A 26,158-nucleotide genomic window follows, 5' to 3' on the forward strand; every position below is an offset into this window, starting at 1 on the left:
CTCTCGTAATACGCCCTAGCTTAGTAGATGGCTGCATAGCCTCAGTACACTAATTGTACTAGCTATGACAAACATGGAATCCAAGAATTTCCTCATTTCTCCTGAGTTTCCAGGAGGTATCAGTCATAAACCCAAAAGTGATTGCCCTTCTGACTGACTGTAAACTCATGGCTGTTACATCATTCTTCAAGGTCAATTTTTTAATATTGTTTACACCTCCAAATTTTACACAATCAGCTATCTCCACAGTTGCTTTTTAAAATCAGCGTCACTAATGAAAATATTCTTCATCTCTTGAGTGTGTCTATCCAGTAGTTTCTCACTGGCTTGACTGCTCTGTTTTCAAGCTACACACTGATGTGACCAGTTTGCCCAATTTTCTCAAGCAGAGCCACCTAGAGCCAGCTGCCCAGGACTATGTCCAGTCATCTTTTGAAGATCTCCAAGGACTGATTTCACAATCTCTCTGGACATCCTGTACCAGCATTCAGTGACTCTCACAGTAAAACAGTTTTTTCCTTAGGTACACACAAACGACACATCACTGGCTCATGTTCAGATCTGGGCTTCCCAGGCCCCCAGGTCCTCTTCTACAAAGCTGCTTTCCAGCTGGGCAGCCCCCAGCATAAACTGCTACATGGGTTGTTCACCATGGGTGCAGAACTTAAGCTTCATGAGGTTCCTGTCCACTCATTTCTCCTACTGAGGTCCCTCTGGACAGCAGCATGACTGTCTTCCCAGATCTGTGCCATCAGTGACTCTGCTGAGGGTACACTCTGCTCCATAATCCAAATCACTAATGAAGCTGTTGCACAGGAGTATTAACCCCTGGGGTACAATGCTAGTCACCGTTCTCCAGTCAGGCTTTGTGCCTCTGAGTTCAGACAGTCAGTTTTCAGCCCATACTTTGTCAGCTCCTTTGTGAAGATTCTACAGGAGATTGTTGGAAGCCTTAATGAAGCCGAGGTGGACAAGATACACAGCCCTCTCCTCACTTACCAAGTGAGTCATCTCATCACTAGCAGCATCTGGCTGCCTGAGCATGACTTTCCCCTGGTGAATCCATGATGACTTTCTTGCTTATCGTAAATGTTTTGAAAACACTGGAAAATATACCATTCATATTCAGTACTTTAGAAGCTAAAAATTAACACAGTTAAATCTGCTTTAGTGTAAATCCACACCAACTGAAAATCTATAATTTCAGTGTATAACGTTTTCTTCTGATTTCAGACATCCTGGTTTGTTATAGAAACAGAAAGTACAAGTCTTACAATCCACACACATTTTCTCCCAGAGTTATGTGGAGAAAAAGAAACTAATTCATCATAAAATAATCCATGCACACTTGCCACCAAGATCCTAAGTGTTTGAGAGATTTTCCATGAATCTTCACAAAATTCCCTCCAAAATCCTGTCCCCAAATCTTTGCTCTCTAATTAGAATCTTAGCATGTAACCATAAGTAAACTAATCAAACAAGAAAAACTGCATTTCTTTTCAGGTAAGTATATAAATACCGCTCTCTCATGTTTTTCCTCCCAATTAAGCAGTTTTCAAACTTGAGAAAGCTTTGGAAAAAAAAAACCAACAAGCTATTAAAAATTCTAGAACTCTTTGTGTCTACATAAATTTTCACGATGAAAATTTGTTACCTGAACTCTGGAATAGACATATCTAACAATACATGAAAGCCCTCAGCACTCTCAGGAAATTCTTCAACGACCTGAGTATGTCAAAAAGAGGGAGAAGTAGATGACCATACTGACAAAAAAAAGCATGAATGACAAACAGTAGATCAACTACTTTACGGTGTCACTGCAAAGACAGTATTTTTACCACAATTCAGTATATTCTTAAAATTAAATTCCTTTCTAAAAAATCATTCATGAAACACCATGCATGATTTTGCTATATAACCTGTCAAAATCTGAAATACACCGGAAAAGAAAAGCATTGAGCTCTGCTCTAGAAAACATGACACCACAATGAACTCTGGGATCAGATTGTTACTTTCTCTTATGAACAGTTTAATTTTCAGGAAAGGTCCCCAGAAATAATTAATAAGGAGGTTTACATTGAAAATAAAATATTGTTCTGGTTTTTTCAGAATAAAATTATTCAATTTCCACATCCCAGATAAAACCTTAAAAAAAGTCTCAATATTATTACAATAAATTTTCAGAAGATAATGAGAAAAATGTATGGGTATACATTGTCATCACAAAACTGGATACAACTTCTAGCGTTTGTTATATAAGTTAAAAATTGAAACTTTAGTAGTGTAGAGATGAACACAATACCAGCAATTATATGTGGAAAACTAAAGAAGGAGCTAAAAGGAAAAAAAAATAATATCTTTTTGTTACTTTTTTAATCTCCTCTTTGTGACTGAGCAGCAGCTATGCACAACTGTACAAGGAGACATTTTTGAACTACCACCAAGCATTTAAATGCTGCTGCTACACTGAACAGCTGAATAAATTAGCCTCACCATTACTAAACAGCTTTTACTGTTGTTGCCTCTTAATTTTTGTTAATTTTTCTTGCATATTTTTTATATTTTTTAAATATTTTTTCATTTTAAAAAAAATACTTTTATTTGGTTTCAAGAAATATCTATCTCTTCTTCAAAATACAGGATAAGGTTAATTCTCTTTGCCATGTTTTCAAGGACTACAAATAAAAACAAGTACCAACATTTTACTTGAACCTGAAAAAAACCCCCTCTGAAATTCTGATACTTCTAGAACAAAGAGATCAACATTCCTCAATTAAGAAAAGAAAAAGCTTTCTTCAAATTCATTTGCAAGCACTACATATTATTTCATCAGTTCAGAGATCAGATGTGCGGGTGAGCCGGTTTCCAAGGTAACTGGTAACATTGGCAAGTCATCAGGGTGATAAGGAACTCAAAACATTTCGGAAGTACCACATGGATATAGAAGAGAAGAACCTGATGAACTGTAGCTAGATAAGCCTAAAATGTCCTTATTTTACACAAGTGAAATAGGATGGATTAGAACGGTGTTTCTAATGTTTAAAGCACAAGTTCATTAAGAGTGCCTGAACACCTGATGTGGGACCAGAGGAGGCGGTTCTTCTCCCTGAACACCACAAGCATGAGCAGATCATCTCTTCAGCGCCCATGCAACGCAGGCTGCCTCTCAAGTTTCTGCTGCATGGCTATCGGTACAGGAAACCAGGGACACGGATCCCAGCAGCAACAGGAAACCTGGACAGTGTTTAAAACAACTGAGATGGCAAAGTAGGGGGTTTAGGTCTCCACAAGTTCCCCAGTTTAGTTCCACTACAAAGGCCACTGAAACAATTGAGAACAATTAAGAAGCCTGTTAAGGGGGGGTTTTTTAGTTTTTAGAGCTTTAGGCAACTCCATTTCTAGAAATAGTCAGGTAACAAAGCAGAAAAAATATTTTATTTATGTTTATTATTGTCACTGTTATTGTTTCTTATTTATTTAAATTATGTTTATTGTTACTATATGCAAACCTAATTATTGCTAAATACAATACTTAAATATAATACTTGACATTTGCATTTTTTTAATCTGGATGTCATGATTCCGCAAATCTGTGAAAACTAGAAAATACAAGTGTTTCAGCCAAAGAGAAACCCAAAATTAAGAGCAAATTAAAACATTACATAGAGAAATAAAAATAGCTGGCCTTCCATGGTGCCTTCTAGGTGTTGTTTGTTTTTTCCTCCTGCACAAATTGCACAACATACAACATACATCCATTTATAATATCAATCCACACTGAAATTTGAACGCAAGGCAAAACACAACCAATATACGTTTGTAGGCCAGGTTTTTATCTGAGGGCATTCACATATGCATGCAAGCAGAGTGAAAAAAAAAATATTTTGTATGCAGAACAGGCAAGTTACTCCCAGTCTGCACAGGGAGGAGGAGATAATTTTCTTCTGCAAAGGTGGAAGAGAGGCTCTCTGGAAAATATGCTGAGTTGCTGCTAAGCATCTGCTGTTTCCCAGATGGGGCAGAAACCCTTGATGTACAGCCAGAGCCCAAGGACACAACAGAGTGGACACATGAGGGGCAGTTTGTCTTTGTGTCAAGACCTAGACTGGGTAGTTCATTTCATTTATGTTAAATACATCACTGTGACATATTATGTGCAATGGATTCCCTTTTGCTACTCTGTACTGCGGGAAACTCTTAGTTTTCTTTTTCAGCGCTCCAAATAGCATTTCCGAAGGCTTCTGAAAAAAATTGGGAGAGGAAAGACCAGCTCATAATATCTGAAATACTTTACAGAGCTCAATCCTGTAAGCTGCTTCTCAGCTGGAAACACCATCACCTACTGCAAAAATCCAGGGGGTTTCTGTAAGAATACCAATTGAAAAAGATTTGCACTCAGTGCAGATAGTCTTAGATCACCCAAAGTTCTCATACGCTTCTTGTGCACTAACTTCTTAATCTGCACTAACCAAAAAAAGTTTGACAGAGCAGTAAGATACCTCCACATAATAGCAAAAATTTCTTGTGCAGATTCAAAGACAAAATCCTCCACATTATACAATGCCTCTAAAAACTACTCACAGAACACAATACAGAATACACTTAAGATATCCACCCAGAGGAAAAAAAAACAAAAAAAACAAAAAAAAAGGGCAGTACCAATCCCCAAACTTTTAGCTTGACTAAGGAGAATTCATGGCACTGGGGAAGAGTTGGTAATTTGTCTAGCTCACTAACAGCAGGATGCTACTGTCCTACATCTGCCCAAAGTTTAGCAAAACAAAGCAAAAAAAATCAAATCAAAGCCTGTGGAACACAGCAGCACAAAAACCCTCTAGGTCTTATCATCCCATAAGGCACTTAAAAGACTGGCAGTCCAAAGGACTCCAAGTGGGATGGGATAATTATGTCAGCTTAACGTGTCTGCATGAAGCCTCCCAGCACCCCCAATCTTAGGCTAATACCGGAAGAGTCACCACGCACGCTGTAATGTTTTAAATATGTTACATGCAGTAAACATCCTTTAAACCACTACAGGAAAAAGAAAAGGTCACTATCTGTAAATGACATATAACAACATGTAGCTGCCTCTAAAGAAGAACATAAAAGTGAAACAGCCACCACCTCCAAATTTAAGAGAAAAATCTCTGATTCTTCAAATACTGTATTCTGAAAAACAGCTTACCAGAAACCTGCATTTGCATACAGTGATATATAGAGAACAGGCATTTATTTAGTTGCACACAGGATCCTACATACTTCATCTAATCATGAAAGGAATTTTGTCTTCAAATTGGAAGCTGTCTAAACTACATACTTGAACTACCATAAATAAAATTCTCAGAAAGTACCAAATAAGTTCATGCTCTCTTGTTGTAGTATATAATTATAAGCAAATTCTATAACCATCCACCAGCAATTAGCATTTGTAGAGGCAGGCTCAGTAAGGAAAATTTACTTGGCTTATTTTATTTAACACATAAAATAAGAAAAAAATATATTACTACATTGTAAAGTAAATTACTCTTTTATTGGGCACCAAACAGCTACAACTAGACTGCTTTTTGTACCAACCAGTTTTATTTAATTTTAATCCAGGTACACCTAATTTATATTGCTGCCTGCAGCAGTATATACACATACTCCCCATGACAGTGCCCCCCATCTTAAATCTCTAATTTCCAGATCATAATTTGATAGCATTATAGCAGTGAAAGGAGAACAGATTCTGGGAACTGTAATTTGTTTCCAACTTTTATTGGCCAAGCATATAATTACATCCACAAAAGATAGTATCTTCAAGGAAGTATTAAGTCACATTGGATTGCTGCAGAGAAGAAAGCACTATGATAAAACCATTAGGAACTCAAAGCATGGGTTGAAGTCACTTTCTTTTACTTCCTCTATATTAATTTCAGTTTCAGTTCTGCTGAAGATACCATTAGCAACAAGCCCACTCCTGTCAGCCAGTTACATGTGACGTACAATTGTGTCCACAGTACATTACCTACTTTTTCATGATTTCTGAAACCTGGTTTCACAGGTAGTAAAGAGCTACGATAAAGTGGGAGGTGTGTTATGGGGTCGCTGAGGACCACACAGAAGTTCTCTCAAATCACAGTGGTGCAGGAGAGAGCAGAAGTGCAGGCAGAAGGCAAGGGCTCCAGCACAGGGGGCTGCAGGTCCAGGCTCTCTCCTCAGATTTCACTTGTACTTCATTTACTTGTATGTGAGCACATGTTGTAAACACTGAGTAGTATTTTCCTTCTGAACTGTATTATTGTGACATCAATTCATCAGTATCCTAAGACTCTGCAAAAGTTGTTTTACAGTTTTTATTTTCCATTAAAACTTGAAGGTCTTAATTCTACTCCTCCCTCTTTCACTAATCCCTGTTGCATAAGTGAGCACTATTTCATCTTGCTCTGTTTCTCTCTCTACTATCTGTTGCATTAATTTATGTTCATTATGCAAAGAGACATTCTAGCCACCAAGTGATTACCTTGGTAAGGCTCTGACTGTGTCTTTATGACACAAATAATATAAGAAAGCCTATCCTGGTTAGCCTGCTTTTAAAATTATTCTAGCTTCTTTATTCATTGGTGTTTTATTTATTTCTCTCCCCTAGGGGAATGCTCCACACTGAAATTCCTTTAGAGTAGTGAATTAAATATTAGCCTTTCTCACCTGCCAGCCACCACTTTCAAAGAGCATAATGGGAGAGACAACACCAACAAAAGACAGGTTTCAACTGATATTGCGACTGAAGAAAACAGGATTGAGAAGCATCTAGAAGAGGATTCTGGTTTGAGACACAAATAATATCTGTTATCCCGAACTGGTGACTCCAATTCAGTACGTTCTCATCAGTTGGTCAAAGAAAAAGGCAATATTTATTTACAGACTAAATAAAAAACCTGAGGTTGATCACTTAAAGCCCCCACAAAATCCAAAGGGAAATGAAGCTGCGATGGGGTGGTGCTACACAAAGTAACCAGAAACAGTGCCCAAGGCCCTACCTAGGGTCAAGAATCAATCTGTTGAGTACTACAGTCTCTCTGACTTCTTCCAGCTTAAAGCCCAAGTAAAAGCTGCAAGCAGATGCCTCCTTTACTCGGGGCTCAAAGCCTACAACTGCCTTCTGAAGGCCAGTGACTGTTGTGTTTGATCAAAAACCCAATAAAGATCTAACTCTCTTTGTGAAAGCCTATCCAGGAGATGAAGATTACAGTAGTGATAGTAAATGCTCATCCACTACATGGGAGTTAAAATTTAATTCCCCTCAAAGAATCTCTTCTTAAATCTAACAGCTCCTTATAGTTTCATTTTAACAAGTCTTTCAGCACGTCTCAGATCCCAAAGCTGCCTCCTCAGTGCCTAAAGAAAACAGTCTAAATATTAAGCTACACAGTCCTGTTTGCCCTTGCATTCTTTCTAGTGCCAGGAAATGCAAAATCGTCCAGTACAGACAGTTCTTTTGGTCCCACATTCAACTGAAATGAGGGAAGAATACAATGCAACCTAGAGTACAGCGTTTAGGTAGATGCTCTTCTAGAAAACTATGGAGGTCCAAGTCCCCTTCCTAGGCACATCTTCCAGAGATGATTACCCCTTCTCCTTGCTCTTTTATTAATTGTATGGACCAGCCAAAGTTTTTACTAAAATGTTATTGCAGATTTTCAACACAACTGAGAAGTTGTTAAGCCTTCATGAGATGATGTACATTGCACTCCAAGATCAGTAAGAAATCCATTAAGTGCTAGCAAATAGCTAAACATAATATTGATCAGCTTAGAGGTGTGATGTGATCACGCAGAGGAGACTCACTGGCTAGTAATTAAACTAAAAAACTGCTTTCAACTGAAGGCACTACAGGCTCTTCCATGAATCTGTGCTACTTGTTATAAAATGTCAGGCAAAACTACAGGATTTTTTTGGTTGTACATGCAATGTATTGAGAATTATGAATTTTAAGTAATTTCCTTTATTAATAAAATAGCTTTGCATCTCTTTGAATATTTACAGATATTGAAACTATTTCCTGAAAAGCATCAGTTCATGATTTCATTAGAGATCTACCTGAAGCAGACATTTCCTGACACAATTCTTGTAAGTGGATGAAGAGACCCACCAGTACTTAGTAACAGCAGACCTACAATTCCCAGGGCTGGTTGCTTTGGGAAAGCAAAGTCAAAGCACAGAATAAAGGCCTGCAAGTGTTGTTATTATCTTAGCTAAAAAATATCTTACACTCTCACTGCTAGACTTGTAGCACAGGTGGCAAGTCCACTGGCAATTCATGCAATGGTTCAGCCTCACCTTCTAATAATCATAATCATGCTACCAGTTTTAAGAAAAATTCCCCTAAGTCATTTTGAGAAGCTTTTTAACATTGTCACCTGATTTTGCTGTATTACCCCACTCTCTGAAGTTCTGCTTGTTCCAAACTTTCCCATTCTGTTAAGTTTACTTGCTGTCACACAACCGTGAGAAAAGGAAGCACTATCTGTTTTGCAACTCTCCTACTGCCCACTCAGTTCAACACTGCTGAATACACCATAAGATCAAAAAAATTTGTCTGTGAATGACTTTAGGTCACTGCTATCATCACATCTGTCCAGGCACCCTGTTACAAATGCACACTGATCACTTATTTTTTATTCCAAATGGTGCAGAAAAGGACACAGGACTCAATGATGTTCTAATGATGGTTTCCAGCAACTTTGTCATCCTTACGCAGAGTAGTTTGCATTCTGTAGTATAGGGGCACTCAGGAATTCTTGCATGCAAGCTCAGTGTTCTGAATCAGTCGGTGCCGTAATCCCTGGAAATCTGTTACCAGTACTACTAAACTAATTTACTGATCAAGTTCCTGACAGCGGCATGATGAAGGGCTGCACAATGTCTCTGAGTCCCAAAAAGATCTCATTTCTGACTGTGACACTGATGTCTACACCAACTATACAAATACAAATGTAAGCAGAAGCAGTTCAAAGAAAGATGTTTCGAATGTAATTTATTGCACGACTGTATTTTTTTCACTCTAGAAACGTAATGAAATCTGAGGTCCAAAAGGGATGTGAGGGACAGTCCTCCTTTTCATCTACTGCTAGTGACTTTTTCAAGTAGTGAGACAAAAGAAAGAATTTTGACCTTTATTTTCAAAGTAATCCTAGCCAGTCATTAAATGACAACTATTATTCATCAAGTCACCAAGTGATGTTGTATCTTGGAATTCCAGTGTTAAGGAAAGACAAAGAATTTCATCTAGTATTTCATGATTATAGTACCACTCCTGTTTAAAAGAGAACAAAAAATACCTAATACCAGAGAGGAGTCATGACATGCTTACCTTTAACAGACTTTTTTACATCCTCCTGGCAGGTTTACCCTGCACTGCAAAAATTCTTGCAGCTAAAGCAAGCCTCACACCCTTGGGAGTATATTATGCTTGTAATGCAAGAATAAATTACAGAGGTTTTAAGATAAAAATGTATCTTTCAAAACATTTTGATGAATTACCACTACAATATTTTATTAGTCAAGTATCTGCATACACATAGAAGTCTGTTCTTTCAATTCTTATTTTGTAGGTATACAAGTGTATCCTCCAAAAAGTGGTGGTAGTAGATGTGCCTGTAAATTGGTCAGATGAAGCAGATACTCGACACAACACAGACCAGAGAAAACATTTTTTCTCCTTTCAGGTGTCAGCCACAGTTTTAAGGGAAACTGTGACAGAACATATGGCACATTTAGATTTTGTTGTCTCTCACACAATAAAGAGGCAAGCTATCAAAAGCAAAGCCTGAGATCAGAACAATCTGTGGCGAGTACAAGAACCAGAGAATGAACAGCATTCATAGAGCCTCTATGGATACATTTCACACATTATTTACTTACTATAAATAATAAAATACAATAAACAAAATCTACATATAATGCTGCAACAAAAACTCGGTGGAGATGGTACCAAAGTAAATTCTTGACTCAAGTGATAACACGATGTGAATAAAACAATGAAAAAATTATAAACTGATTATAAAAGCTTCTTTGTTGTCTTTTCAATTTTTTAATGCAATGCAAAATGTCAAGCACGTAGTCATAGAAAACAAGCAAACTGAGGATAGAAGGGGAAATTCTGTCCTAGGCCATCACAAAACTATAGCCCTGGAAGTGTCCAGAATCGATGCGGGGGTGGGGGGCAGTAAGGAGGAAGAAGAGAAAAAAACCAGAGACTACATGTGAAAACCAAAAAATCTCTTCAATGCTCAGGTAGCATCAGGCAGTCAAGTGAGGCAAAATGGTGAAGAAAGAGTTCAACTGCATATTTTGGATAAGGCTACAGTGAAGGACTACTGATGCAGCAGGAAGCGGTTAGCTTTTAAAAAAAGGCCAAAAACCTGCCCTGTGGCTTCTTTGAGTCCTAAAGGTTCAAGTGGAGTGCTGTCAAGTACCACTGGCTTATGAAAGCTGGAGCAGGACTCTGCCAGGGCACAGTGCTGGGGACTGACCCAGCCCCGACCCAGCCTGCGCTCCCATCCCATCACCCAGCTGGGCTATGAGACCACCACTGCTCCCCCACCACCCTCACCAAGCCCCCGAGCTTCTCACTGCTGGATTTAGCTTCCAGCACCACAGCATTCTCAAGCTAAATCCAGCCTTCTCAAGCTCAGGAACTTGGAGCTCTTAACAGATTAACTACAGTGGCTCTTCAGGGCTTAGAGACACAAATGACCCTTTGCACTAAGAAAATAAAAGGAATAAAGTAAATCATATATAGGCACAAGAGGCTTGCTTTAATAGAACCACTTTTAAGCCAAAGGAGTGAAAACAATTTATACTGTTTGCTATCTTTTATTCCCTTTTTTTAAAGTAGTATTCAAAAAACTTCTCACTAACCCCTCTCATGTTTCAGAAATGGCTGTTGGTCATCTCCAGACATACACACGGGTCACTTTTCTGGGAGTTAAGCTTTACAAGAACAACAAAATGCCTCTCTCCTTCAGTACTGCAGAGATAAACCAGATACGCTAGACAAAATCAGCAACTTGGTACATTTTACAACGTGAGTAATTCAAAGATTTCACTTAAGGTGTACAGCCCAGGATGAGATTATTTATCAGTTTAACCACAGCTTTTGAGTATTTGGACTCAACTGGACACTCAGATCACATTCCCATTCCAATCAAGGCTTACCCCACCAACAGCCATCCAGACTTCAGCTACTGTTACTTGCAAAATGTTGGTGAGCTTTGCTGCAAATGAACACTACTCCTCAACAGTTTTAGGTTTTGTACAGGCAGTTTTAAATTTTTCATCTTCATCATAAATATTAAACTCATAATACTTGTTTAAATATTTCCCCATATCTTTTGCCTTATTAAATGTTACTTAAAAGGTTAGGTCAATCTGCCCATGTATACAACAAAATATGTCCCAAAAACCCCCTTAAAATCCTTTTCTAGCTGCTTCAATTAGCTGTGGTGGGCCTAGCTTCTCATTAACAAGAAACATTAAAAGTCTAGTACCAATTCTTAACTACCTGTAATTACAAAGTAAGAATTCAAGCTTTATGCAATGAACTCATACTAAAACACTCATATAGATTTAAACAACATTAACTATTACAATCAAACCTACTGAAGCTGCTGCACCATCTGGATTTGCAAAACCATGCAATCTTAACACCTGATAAATAATACAAGAGGTCACTTAGTATATTTTAAAAATAATACATTGAGAGACTTTATCTTGGATGCAATTTAGCTGCATCCTTTACCAAGTTCACTACCAGGAAAATAATTTTTCTCTGATCTAAATGAAGCAACAGAACCACATGATGGCTCAGACTGGAAGGGATCTGCAAAGGTGATCTGGTCCAACCCCCCAGCTCAAGCATAGCACTCCTTGCCCAGGACCAGACAGTTTTTGCGTATCTCCAAAGATGGAGTATCCATCGCCTCTCTGGTAACCTGTGTCAGTGGTCAGTCACCCTCTGAAAAGGGGAAGAGCAGTGCCCATCCTGTCACTGGGCACAACCAGAAAGAACCTGGCACTGTTTTCTTTGCATCTTCCCTTCAAGAATTTATATTCATTAATAAGACCACCACTAAGTCTTCACTTCTCCAGGCTCAGCAGTTCCAGTTTTTTCAGCCTTTCCTCACAGGAGAGATGCCCCAGACCTGTAATCATCTTAATGGGCCTTCACTGGACTTTCTCCAGTCTCTTGTGTTGGGGAGCCTGAAACAGGGCCCAGAACTCCACATGTGGCCTCAGCGGTATTGAGGAGGGATCACCTCCCGTGACCTGACGGCAGCATTCATCCAAACACAGCCCAGAATACAATCAGCCTTCCTTGTTACACGAGCACATGGCTGACTTGACGGTGCCCAGCACCCCAGAGCCTCTTCTGAAAAGCTGAAGAGGATCCACCCTCTGGAGGGTGCCCCGGAATATAATGGCACATGGGGCCAGGTGCAGGACTTTGCATCTCCCCCGGTCGAACTTCATGAGGTTTGTGGCTTCCCACCTCCCTGGTCAGCCAGTTTCCAATCTACCTCACTGTCTGCTCATCTAGCCCGTATGTAACAAGCCTTTCTATGAATATGTTATGTCAAAAACCTTACTGAAGTGAATGTAGAAAACAGCCACTGCTCTCCCTTCACCTATTAAACCAGTCATTTCTTTGTAGATGGTTATGAGGTTGATTAGGCACAGCTTCCCCTTTTTAATGGTCAAGACTTAATGGTAATGATTGCATCATCATGAAACCACAGTATGTCTCAGCAGTTATTCTGGATTTACAGCTGTTAAGCTTGGAGAATTTTTCACTGGCCATACACAAAGAAAGAGAGAAAAAAAAAAAAAAAAGAGCCCCTCTGTTTAACGGTATTTTCCTCCCTCTCAACTTAAATATTAACATGAAAGAAATTTGCAAAACATCAAGGAAGCATTTTTTAGTCAACCTACTAAATTAAGAGAGATAAAAATGAGCAACTACTTCAGAGGAAAATGGCTGGGCAAACGGGAATAAAGAGCTACATGGTCTGGTAGTCTCTTCCTATCAAATGTCATACTGAAACATTCTCATTTGTGTTAGTGCACTTTGCCACACTGCTGAATTACCAGCTTTTTTCAAGAGTGCTCTAAACCTCTGGATTAATGAGTTGTCTCTGGTTTGCCCTTGTGAAAAAATACAACACTAACATATTTTGAGTATTCTAGTTAAACGGTCCATGCACAATGAAATCTACTGAGCAATCACTCAAGCCAGCATTAATGAGGAAGTATCTTTGAGCTTTTAAGAAGGCAGAGTTAATAGGTATGTCAGATTCTACACATCTAAGGAACCTAGAGTATGTCAGTACCTAAATATATCACCATCCATCTTAAAGCTGACTGCAAGCTTATAAAGATGTAAAGATGATTACAAGCTAGATAAAAGAAAAAAAAAATCCTAATGCTTTATCATAAAGGTCATGATCTAGATGAATTAGAGAGGAGTTTGATAGCATGATATTAAAAGCCTCTATAGTTTATTGCTTTCAAACAACTAATGCAAAATACAGCAATTTTATCAAATGGAAGTCCCTAGGCCTACAGGCAGCATAGACTGAATACTGGAAGATATCCTTTAAATGTGAACCAGCATCTTATGCCCTTGAGATTATTCACTGAATATTAAGGCAGATGGAAACTGCAAAGTGGAACATCAGAACCTACAGATGTGCACAGACTAAGTGCAGCTTTATGCATAATAGCACAAGGCAAATGGGTCTTGGAGATAAATTCTGCATTCACACCTTCCACTGACTTTATCATATGGAACTATCTGAGTGATCTGATGGATCTCTTGAATCAACTCCTGTAAGTAACTCAAATAAAATCAGCTACTCCCAATAGAAAACTTTCTATATAAAAAATGACACCGTGAAACAACATCCATTGCTTTGCACTATTTAATTACAGAAACGTCTGGTACTCTTTTTAATAGATTATTTGTGGCCTTCAAGTTCAACAGAGCTGAAGGTAATTGCAACGCTTAAAAAAATTAACAGACACTACTAGACAACACAGTAGTCTGCCAGGAAGGTAGGAAGAGTGCCTGCTAAAATTCTTTAATCTTAGTTGGAAAACATTCAATTCCATTTTAAAAGTGGAATGCTGCCCCTTAGTTTTCAGGTGCCTTTTGTTTTAAATGCAGAAATCCAACAATGGCCCTTTTCAGGCCTTGTGCATCACTCAATGAGCAAGATGAATTTCTTAAGTCCCCTGTTTTATGATAGAATTAACCAAGAAAAATACACATATGAGCTTCAAGTTGCTACAGCTCTTCCTGCAAAACCACTTGCCTTAAGCAGAATCCATCAGACATGGTCCAGATGAAGTCTCCTTGGCAAGTTATAAAATGACACCCATAATTCCCTACTGCTTCCAAAATATTTTGCTTCATGTTATCTAGAATGCTATTCGCCTTTCTCACAGCTGCATCACATCACAGGTTACTGCTGTCATTATGCGGAAGCAAGTCAGAGTGGCTTTCTCCTTAGCTGTCACCCCCTACAAATGAGTCACTAGTTGACTGTGAAAGTTCTTAGCTCATAAATCCATCCCCGCTACTCAAGTCCTCCCTGTCACCCATGTTTTACTGTAAATCTATGCAAAGATAAGGCTTCCCCACTTTCCATCAAAACCAAGCGTCATTGATGTGCTCCAACTTCAGGAGACAGAGCTACTGAAAATTTTATCAAGGTCTTTTATACTATCAAAGGCAGATCCTAACTTAGTCTGGCATATACTACCTCTGATAAATTCATTTACATGTATTCTATTTGCCTCTCTGCCTTTGATTCTTTAAAAAGTGTTCTGTTGCTTTGCTATGGGGGAAAAAATTAGTAATTTTCAGGCAGCCAGAACCACCTTTTTTCTACTTTCTGAAAAACAGCTATTAAATTTGCCCTTCTGCAGTTAAAACCATCTCTATCTCTATTTCAATTGTCTTTGTTTTGAAATACTTGCTACAATATTTTCTAAAACACAGCTTCTCTGACCCAGCCCCACACAAACCCAAGCACTAGAAACCACTAAGTTTCTTCTTAATTTCACTATACGAATTTCCACAATAAACTGGGGGTGATGATTCTGACCTTAACTTCATACTCACTGCATAACACCCACCTTCCTTTCTTGTTGAATTTTTAATGGATGAATAGCTTTTTACTAGTTGGACTATTTTCCTTTACAAGGTCAAACTCAGCTTGACTTCTGGCAACTTCTTAGTCACATTTAAGACTTTTGAACTCTATGACATTCTTCACTTTTTTCAACAACCACTTTTGCCACTCCTTCCAAGTTCTTGGCTAACTTATAATGTTCTCTTTGGCTGCCTTTTCTCCTGATTAGGTCTGCAACCATTCTGCTTGTGCAGTCCTTTTTTCTTGGGATAAAAATCCTACACCCTTTTTGTAACACTGAATCAAAGAGTTCCCTTTGCTCTCTGGTTCAGCTAATTTCAAACCATTTCCCTACAGTTTCTCAGTCTGCATTCTTGACATTCAAAACCTTTAACTGGAAACCCCTTTCAATCTAAACCACATAAACCTCTGATGCAAATTATTTAATCCAAATTCTGTTTCTACATACAGTCCTTCTAGATGCTCTCTATTTATGAAACCCAGGTTTTAGGAAACATTATTTGGTTTTAGTTCAAGAACTACGTGTGTGAACACTGCATCCAGGAATTGCTGATCCCTAGAATTAGTAGTGAAATTATGACTTTTATATAAGAGTTAAAGACTCCACAGCATATTGTGACAGGGAAATAACTTTATTCCATTTACTGTAGTCGGATAATTCCATGTATACTTAAGAAAACCCTTTTGCATTTGAAATTGTGTGCAAAAGACTCATCAGTGAAGGCACAAAATTCCTCAGCAATAATGAGGTATCTTTGTTCCTGGAGTCACTGAGTCAAAACAGTAACTTCTGAAATGCTTTAGCTCTTCACTATTTGCTATCTGAGTGCATCTAGTCTTTGAATCCTTAATATTTACTTCTCATTCCTTTCCTTGAGCAATACATATAAAATGTTCTGCCTTTCATAAAAGATCTTTCAAAAGAGCATATTACCAGAGCAAAGAACCTGGTTTTTAACAGTTATTTTTTATGAATGATCCAAGTTAGCAGGACAATCCTTGCAGTACAACACATTTTATTATTAAAGTCAGTAGAACGCCCCATACATGACAATACCTGGAAAAAAGTATAAGTTCATTTTATGCAGCAGAACAGACATGTTCCAAGCTACCCAACCAATAGCTCTATATGCCAAACTACTTCACACATCGAGATGAATGAAATTATTACCGGCTTGCTGCCCATTTTATGAAATTTGAATATAAGCACAAAAGTTCAGTGATAGATTCAACACTATAGGAGTCAGAGACTAAGCCTACCTAATACTTAGTTTCATGCTTTAGCTAAAACTATCATCCCTTCCTAACACTGTAAACTAAGCATAGACTATGGCATCCCACCCTTACCGGGAAGGAAGCAGCCAATATTCAGAGATACTCGTGGCCAAAAGGAACAACAAACATCAGAGGGTCGGCAAGAGCTTACAAAATTTTATTAGTAAATTACGTCCACCCTGGAGACGTTTCTCACTTTCTATGCCAATTAGCTATCATGAGCAGTCTGATCTTCTAGACCTTTTTGGAAATGGGTTGGAGGGCTTTACCTGTCTTAGGTAGTCCTTATGACCATCAAATGATGACCAGTCTTGATGACTGGATTGGCCTTTGGTCAACATTTCAGGCCCAATTCTCAACCTCATTCCTGCATTTGTGCTGTATGGTGGTGTGCTTATCTCTAGGAGCCCAAACAACAACATTAGTCTCAGCGAAGTGCTGCCCTTCCTCGGTATGGCTCCTTCTTCAGAAACATCCTGATCTTTCTCACAGAATGTTATTACCAACAGTCCTTGGTTGGCTCCACAGCTACTCAACTATCAGTATTTGAGGATACATATTAGTTCTCTTATCTTTTAGGCTTCCATGTGGACACAGGAGCTGAAGTAGTGAACCAAATTTAAGGAAATCAAAATATTCTTTCAGTGATTTCAGAAAGAGCTACGCATCTTTTTTTAGCTTTCATAGTTAACCCATTCAGAATTGGAAGAATTTCTCAGATTCCATAACCATTTCAAATCTAACAAAGTCTCAAAAACTCCTGTCTTCTATACTGGCCTTAAACAAGTGTCCTAACACGCACTGTGACTACTTTATAGAATCACAAGCTCACTGGGGGTGAAAAATGTGGAGATCATCAAAATCCAACTCTGTATTCATTTAAGTAAAACACATATAGAAGTGAAAAGTTTGGACTCTACAGTGCTTGTGGATGAGTAACCTTCTCTTACAATTCCTATAATCCAAAATAGTTCTTCAACATTTTCACAACATGTACAATATGATAAATACAATACTGAGCATTGCATCAGGCAAAGAAATACTTCTTTTTTACACTACGACTTGAAAATGTTTTCAGCATACTTTATTATGATGGCTATTATATAAAGAATAATTATATTTTAGATTAAATATTTCCAATGTAATTAGTGCCAGATTGTTTCAGATTCTTTCACCACTATTTACATTCCTGAATATATTTTGTTGGGGCAGCTCCTGGTATCAATATGGAGTAGGGGAATGAAGGGATCAGGAGCAGCCCTGCCCAGAAGGACCTGGGGGTGCTGGTGGGTGAGAAGCTGGACATGACCCAGCCATGTGTACTCACAGCCCAGAGAGCCAAACGTGTCCTGGGCTGCATCCAAATCAGTGTGGGCAGCAGGGAGAAGGAGGGGATTCTGCCCCCAGAGCAAGGCCACTAAGCTGATTAGAGTGATGGAACACCTTTCCTATGAGGAAAGGCAGAGACAGTTGGGATTGTTCAGCCTGGAAAAGGGAAAAAGCCTACAAGAAAGATGGAGAGAAACATTTACAAGACGGAATAGCATCAAACTGAAAGAGGCTAAGTTTAAATTACATATTAGGAAAAGATTCATTACTGTGAGGGTGTAAGACACTGGAACATGTTGCCCAGAGAAGCTGTTGATACCCCGTCCTTGAACATGAAAATGTTCAAGGCCAGATTGGATGGAACGGAGCAGCCTGGTCTAGTGGAAGGAGTCCCTGCCAATGGCAGGGGGCTTGGAACTAAATGGTCTTTCAGATCCCTTCAGAAATGAGGAATAACTGAAAGAAAGACTTATTCCTTGAAATGAATTTTAGAATAAATTTGTAAAAAAAATGTTGCTCATAAAAAAAATTCAAAGCAACTGTTAAATACAAATTTCATTTATGTTCTACTAAACTATTATCACAGCACTTTTAAGTTTTCTTCAAAGGCAAGAAAGAGTACAAGTTCCAATTCCTGAAGATCATTTGAACAAGATATGATCTGAAAAACTGAAATGTTATGGGGTATAAAATTCAGTTACGCTGCATGACAAAAGAGAGGAAGCACAATAAGAAGCACAGGCACTAGTGATTACATTCTCTTCATATAGAATTGGCTGAAGGTTGGAAGAGCCACTTGCTATATACTCTCCTTTCATACTACCCTCTCTCCCACCTACCCTCAAAGCACAAGAGAGGTCTGCAAGGTGTCCCTTCACCACTGCACCCTAAGGAAGCCTTACAGAGCACTAAAAACTGCAGCAGCAGCTTGGGCCAAACCCCTTAGCAGCACCACAAGTCCCCTGCTGTCTGCCATACGGTCTGATCACATAATACCCAACTCCTTGGCTGGTAGGACAGAGTCAGTGGAGCAGAAGGTTGCAAAAGGAGGCTCAGCAGGAGACACAAATCGCTGTTAACAGCTTTAAATGGTTCAAAGTGTAGCTGGTGCCAGAAATCAGGCACTAACTGAAGATGCAGCCATCAGCTATCAGGGCAGTAGAAACTATGGACTTGCAAAAAGAAAAGGTGAATGTTACTCTTCATCCTGATTATATCCAGGATGGAGGAAGCATGCCTCAAAAAAACAACTTATGATTTGTACAATCAATACATTTCCATTTCTTAGGGTGTGGAAAGCCACGAGTTAATGAATTCTGCATTACAGGCAAACCTTGCCCAGTAAGCCCACTGTGTCTGGAAAGCAGTACATAACCCAGCCCTCAGGAAACCCTGCAAAATCCAATGAAAGATCAATAAATCAGTGAGTGCTGGAATGGGAAGGGGGGAAGGTGGGGTGGGGAGTGCTGTTCTGTTTCTTTGGCAGAAAAGTATCCCTGGAAAAAGCAGGGTATGTTTTCCCTTATCCCATTTACTTAACTTTTCCACCTCATACACTTGCCCTGGAGATCTTCAGTTCTATCCCTGAGCACAAACACAATACCTCAGCACAAGAGCAAGCCAGTGCTGATAACGGCCTCTATATCACTACATAAACAGTCATATGAACAGCTAGAGAAATGTTCACATCCTTTGTTTAGCAACACACTCCTGTCCACTGCCGCTCTTGGGCCCTTTTGTACTCCTTTTTATTAACAGCACCAAGCTCCCACAGACACACACAGCTGCCCACGTCACCAATACCACACTCCAAATACCTAGAAACTCTCCAAGCCTGCAGTGGCCTCTGGGCAGTCACCTACTCCTAAAAGGACTTTCAACAGAGATGAAATCAGCAAATATATCGCATAATCCTAGAGCAGAGCAAATGGCCCATGAAGCATGGGATCTGTGATAGCAAAATTACAGACTGTAACACAGTAGAATTTCCTGCATGCATTGACTTGAGTCATCTTCTTGATAGTGAGTTTCTCAATAACTGAGTCTTTTTCCTGCTTGGGAGACAAGTAGAAATCAGCCTTTATCAGTTTGGTAAGATTTTATTTATTTATCCTTCTGCCTACACTTCACTGCTTCTTATAGTCCTCAGCATTTTCCTTAAAGCGACAAAAAAGTCTCTTACATGTCCGCCTGAAAAAATCACACAGAAAAATAGTCCAAAGATGTTTACCTAAACCTGTTGAGACCTTCAAGTAACAACTTTATGGCAATAACTACCCACTGATACCACAGTTCACACATTCAAATGCCAACTTTGTCAATTATTTCAGAGTACTCCTGTAGGAGGACACTGAAGGTACAATACTGAAATCAAAACTAAACATCTAGAGTTTGGGTTGGACAGTGCACACCAGTATCTAGCAGAACAGCACACCAGTATCTAGCAGAACAGTTAAGTACAAATTGCATCATTTTCATAAAGACAAATCAGTTTCCAACAGTTCAGAAAATACTCCTATATTGCTTTGTGTTTTCCTCTCTTGCAACCACGCCACGCATGAGATGATGTTCAGCTAAGTATTAATGAAACCAGTCATGCCCACTAACACACAAAATTGTGTAGAACAGAAAAATCCTTCAACAGTTGCTGTCTATTCAGTCAGAAGCAACATCCCCGAGCGACAGATGGGCACAGGGAGTGACTGGGTAAGTTCATCCGCTTGCACCGTGTGAGGGGAGAGAACACAAGTCCCCCTTGCCGCCTGCACTGCTCACTGGTAGCTGTGCTGCACAGAAACCTCCAGCCGGAGCCAGGTCCCAGCCTCCCAGCAGTGTGCCCCATGGGCAGCGCTGCTGGAGAAGGAGCACAGGAGCCCAGAGATTCGGGAGCCACAAGGGCCCTCCAGGGGATTCTCCAGCTGCCCCTCCTGGGTCCCTGCCTGGGGTGGCATGCCGGGTGGTGACCTGATGCCCCTGGCAGTGACCTGATGCCCCTGGCTCACACAGCTTCACACTGCCGAGGGAATCGCGGAGAGAAGGGAGGACAGCTCGAGAGGCAGCTTTTAATTTTCCACAACTTCTGCTGCAGTTCCTCCTGCTAGGACCAGCCTTCCACGTGGCCTCACTTCTGCTTCCGCACATGACTAACAGATCTCATGCACTGGAGGCACCCAGGACAAAAAGCAGGGGATCTCCCAAACCTCCCAACCCCTCCTACTCTGCTCTCTCCCAGCACAGCTTTTGCTCTGTTTTCTTCCCATCTACAATAAAGATGATAGAATAATTAAAGCAATGTTTCTTTCACTTTGGATAAGCTTAAGAGCGCTTTATGCTTAAACCCATGACAAATGTATTATTTACAAAAATTACTTTTAGAGCATTTTCCTGATAGACTGTTATTATTACTGTACAATATGTAATCTGAAAAGAACACAGCATAAAAAACTTGAAAAGAAAAATACAAATAATTGAGAAAATACTCTTAGTGTAGTTGGCATGACAGCATGATTCAGACAACAGCAATATACTGAAGTAAAAATGTCACTATTAGCTCTTTCAGAAACAGCAGAAGTCTGACCACCTCAAGAATAAAATTAGTGGAGTCACTTTCTGGATTCTCATCTGTTGAAACAATCATAAACAATAGGTAGATCTTTCAGAGGAGAGAACATAATCTTGTCTATCAGTGCATCTTGTCTATTAGCCTGAGCAGGAAAGCCGCGAAGGAGATAACTTCCTTCGTAATCAGTTTTCCCCACTTCATCTCCACCCAAGAACTGAAGAAGACCAGCTACTTTAATTATGGGGATAATCAAGAGGGAACAAAAATACTTAGAATTTTTCAGCAAGCCTGATAAAAACACTAACAAACTAAAATTAAAAGAAAAATCAGTTATCTTGTGTTGAAATATTTTCTTCCAGTGTGAAAAATGCCATTTTCAAAGCATGAAGAAAGACCATTTTTTCCCTCCACCCCATGACAAACAAATATGAAAGTCTGGTTGTTTTATTCAGATGAAAGCTTCAAAATACAATATACATCGTACCCTACTTTAAATCACAGGCAGTGTGAATGCAGATTTTGTAAATCACATTACTTCATGTTTAACACTGGAACTTCTGTTCATTGACTTAGCAATTTTCATTGCTAAAATCACACAATGAAAACAGTCAACTTCAATTAAAAATATTTAATTTTAAAATGTTTCCTTTCAAGTACTCCATGGCATATTTCTGTTTCAAGAAGCCATTTCTGCAAGAATTGCTATGGTTTTGAATTGTCCATTAGAGACACGTGGCATCTCCAACCAGGGTCAAACTACTGCACACATGCACTAAAACCAACTTGGAAGTAAAATACTTTTAAATTTAACCCTGAGACTCAGCAGTGAAAATCTGGTACAACAAAATGCAACAAGCTATTGACCAGGTATTTCTTCTTGAAATGAAAAGTACTAGAAACTATATTCTTAGTGGTAATTTCAAGGTACTTAAAAACAAAGCATAACAGCTCTGCAAAAAGCACACCCTTCCCTAGGTATTTCAGTCAACTGACTTCACCCTTCTGTAGTACTAAGATACACGCTCTCTCTCAAAATATATAAATGCTTTACAAGTTTTAAATAGGTGACAACGCAACTAGAAAAGATGATACTAATTGAGATTATACTATTTGAGTTCTCTACTACAGAATCACATTGTACTTCAGGACACAGTCTTTAAATACAGGTACTTTCAGAATATGCTGAGAGCTGAGGAAAAGCCTTTCCATCTAAAGAAGCTGTGATTTCAAAGGAAATGAAACAAGCGGCACAAAACTCACAAAATACCCACACTGACATCTCACAACATGGTTCCAGTTCAGTCATAGAAGTCAAAACATGCATGTTAAAATTCTTGAACTTAACAAGCCCAGCTGTCATTCTCAAATTCTGCTGGTTGAATCAGTCATCAAGAAATCTAGGAAATTACATGAGATCATCAGAGCTCAATCGCCTTACTTCATTTTTAATTATGTTCACTGGCTAACTGCAATAAAAACATGTATCAAAAGATCCATTGAAATCTTTTTAGAGGCGAGATCAAATGTCAAAATCTCCTTCAAATAAAGCTGCACTTGAAAACAAACCAAAGTGCAAAAAAAAAAAAAAAAAAGGCAACATAAGAAACTTTACCTTAATTGGAGCCCGGCTAAACTGTATTTTTCGGTTGGCTGGGATTTCATCTTCATCTGGCAATCCACTAATTTCAGAATATTCCATATCAGGTTCATAACAGTTATTTTCATCACTGTCATCCAGATCATCCTGTTCCGTACCTGTCTCTCCCCAGTCAGAATTATATCTGGATCGTACCCGATAGACATTGTAGTCAGAGTGCATGTACACATGGGAACTCTGAAAATTATTAGTATCTTCATGCCCATCTTTTTCACTTGCCTCATCATAATGGGACTCATTAGCATCTGAAATTGCATCTGTGGCAAAATCACCACCTGAAGCCACACTTCTTGTTAACTCTGCAGCTTCAGGCCGATCAAAGATACCTTCTGTGTGTTCTGACCGGTCCTTCTGTTGCACCAAAACTCCTCTCTCTGTTTTTGACTTACTCCTAAGACAGCTGTCCACAGATCTTTCACTGTCAAGCACACCAACCAAATCCTGCTGACCTGCTGCAGAACTCTCAACAGAATCAGCACTTGCCTCTGCGCTCTTCTTTATTTCTTCAGTTGTTCTTGAACCTGCTGAAGTGCCTGTGGACACTTTCTGTCTTGGTGTTAAAGGTGTGTTAGTCTGCTGAGAGTTCTCAACAGACATCACACCTGTACTCTGCTTGGCTGGGGGAGACCACGTGCTGACCTCTTTCAAAGGACTGAAACCCTCAAGGTTTGCAGCTGGGGCAGAGATATTTGTGACAGTAGATGAGAGGTTTAATGGATAGTGACCAGTTACAGAGTACTCTTCGTTGTTTTCCGACTTTTCTACGATTACATTGTGTGAGTCAGTGTTTTCAAAAACTGCGCTGAGCTGACTCACAGTTGGAGAGACAGTCTCTGTCCTTGGGCTAAGACTGTCCAGTGAATCAGTGCTGCCTCTGTGAGACTTAGAGCTGCACCACTCATCTGGAAGTTCATTAGAAATGACCTTCTCTTTCTTTGGGGAATAGCGATTTGAATGTCCCGTGTCATGAGCATTTCGCTCAAACATCTTCCGAGTTTCAGTAAACTTGGAATAGGAAGGACCATCATGGAGAGTGTCAAATCTACTTATCCTTTCAGAGACTGACGATTCCAACTTTACAATTGAACCATCCGCTTTTTCTACAAATTCTTTGGGCCTAATCCGTCTTTGAGGTGAAGGAGGGCCACCTTTTCCCCTGGTTTTAGGGGCAACTCCAGCACTTTCAGTGGGTTCCATGCCCATCTGCATAAATAAGTTCTTGATCCTATTGACATTTGAGCCATATTTCCTTCCCCTGCTCTGTGAGGCCTCTCCTTCCTCTTTCGCTTTTTGGTCTCCATCTGATTTCGGTTTGTCAAAGGTGCTTTTCAGTGCCTGGAACTCAGTTCTGTAAGCATTTCTGTGAGGAGAGGCACTTCGGAGGGTGGACCTTTCTCCTGAAGACTCTGTTTTCATCATGTTTATTTCAGGAGCGTGAAACCTGCTTGCATAGTTTCTGCAGTACTGCTCTCAGTAGTTTGTGACAGACAGCAGAGATTCTGCTTGAGGAGTGCGTTTCCTCAGGGGCCACTGCCCTTCAGCAGGGCCATACTTGACAGATCTGGAGGCAAATGTCTAAATGCACACGGTCAATTCTGACAAAGCAGCACAATTGAGGACTCTCAAGAAGAAGGGCTGATTTAACCTGCAATAGAAAGGAGGGTTTTCTGAAACCATGTCAGGTACTTCAAATCTGTCACAATTTCCATTTACCATTTTCTGACATGTTTACAAAAAACTAGTAAAATAAAATACAAACCAACACTGTACAGACATGTGAAAACTTGCCATTACAAACTTTTTCAAACTGACTGTTGCATTATTTACAATTTATAACATCACGGTGGAAGAACAAATAATCATATCTTTCCATTCACAAGTATGGTATCATGACACAAATATGCACGCACAGGAAAGGCAATGTGACATGAAATATGAGGCACTGCAAGACAATCCTTGCTCTCTCAGAGAAACACAATGGTAGAAATACGATCAAAGATAATACGCTTAGAAAGGCAAATTAAACATCAGCTCGAGGGAATACAAAAAACTGCACCCGAAGTTAACATCTTCAGCTGACAGGGTAAAGGGAGTGAAATCCCCATAGAGAAAGTTGCCCCTTGTCACGGGCAGCGGTTTTATCGTCTGGAGGATCCTGGATGTACCAACGAGGAGATGCCGAAACGGAGCCAGGGACTGGACCGCTCCCACGCCCCGGCCCCAGGGGCTCATCCCCGGCCCCCGCAGCCCAGCGAGGAGCACCACGGGGGTCTCCCGAGCCAACCTCCTCTCCCTTCCCCTCCGTTCCTGCTCCCCAGCCCTCGCCCTGCCGCGCCGCGGCCGCCGAGGCGGGGACGCCTCACCCTGGCCGCTGCACACACGGTGCCGGTACCGGGAGCCCGCGGCCGCCGCGCCGAGAGCGACGCGCCCGTCCCCGCGCGTCTCCGGCTCCGCTCCCGCCGATCGCCACCGGCGACCGGAACGACCACACGGCACAGACCCTCGGCGAGCCGTGCAGCCCTCGCAGAAGGCGACAAACTCAACCCGAGAGGGCAGCGCCGGAGCCCCCGCGGCGGCTCCTCCTCGGGCGGCCGCGCCGCCCCGTTGGGCCGGAGCCGCGGAGCCTCGGGCGGCAGCACCTTGCGGCGGGGCAGTGCCCGGACGGGCGCCCGCCGCCCCCGTGAAACAAAAGCCCGGTGCCAGCGCCGCTCCCCGCGGTGCCCGGTGCCCGTGCCGCCGAGCGAGCACGCTGCCTTACCCAGCCGACAGCCGCGACGGACACCCCCGGCCGCCCGACTCAGCGCTGCCCCCGCGCCTCCTCTGCGCAGAGCGGCCGCTGCCGCCGCCCGCCTGACAGGAGGCAGCAGCCGCCGCGTCGCCTCAACGCCATTGCAGGCAGCGGCGGCGGCGGCGGCGGCGGCGGGGGCACGGACGCGGCTCCGCGCGCACACCCGCGGCGGCGGCGCGGGGGAGGATGAGGCGCCGCGGCCGCCGCGGCCGCGCTCCCGCCCGCCGCCCGCCCCTCGGCCGCCGCGCCCCCCGCCGCGCCCCCGCCGCGGGACGCGCCCCGAGCCGCCGCCGCCGCCCGCCGCGGGGCCGCCCGCCGCCGCCGCCGCCCGCGGGTGACAGGTGCCTCAC

The 26,158-nt window shown here is 41.0% G+C and overlaps 1 protein-coding gene across 4 annotated transcripts in view; it reads right to left on the bottom strand.

The window, feature by feature from the left end:
* PPP1R9A (protein phosphatase 1 regulatory subunit 9A) overlaps positions 1–25,888 on the bottom strand; it is a 134,168-nt gene extending 108,280 nt beyond the window's left edge. For all 4 annotated transcript variants that reach the window (XM_040057171.2, XM_040057166.2, XM_040057157.2 and 1 more), the window contains exons 1-2: positions 25,779–25,888; positions 22,976–24,665 (exon numbers count right to left, since the gene is read on the bottom strand). In XM_040057171.2, coding sequence (XP_039913105.1) covers positions 22,976–24,439 — 1,464 coding nt within the window. In that variant the 5' untranslated portion in view covers positions 24,440–24,665; positions 25,779–25,888. The remainder of the gene's footprint in view (positions 1–22,975; positions 24,666–25,778) is intronic.
* Between the last annotated feature and the right edge of the window lie 270 nt (positions 25,889–26,158).

Source organism: Hirundo rustica, chromosome 1, assembly GCF_015227805.2.
Source record: "Hirundo rustica isolate bHirRus1 chromosome 1, bHirRus1.pri.v3, whole genome shotgun sequence".
Taxonomy (NCBI): domain Eukaryota; kingdom Metazoa; phylum Chordata; class Aves; order Passeriformes; family Hirundinidae; genus Hirundo; species Hirundo rustica.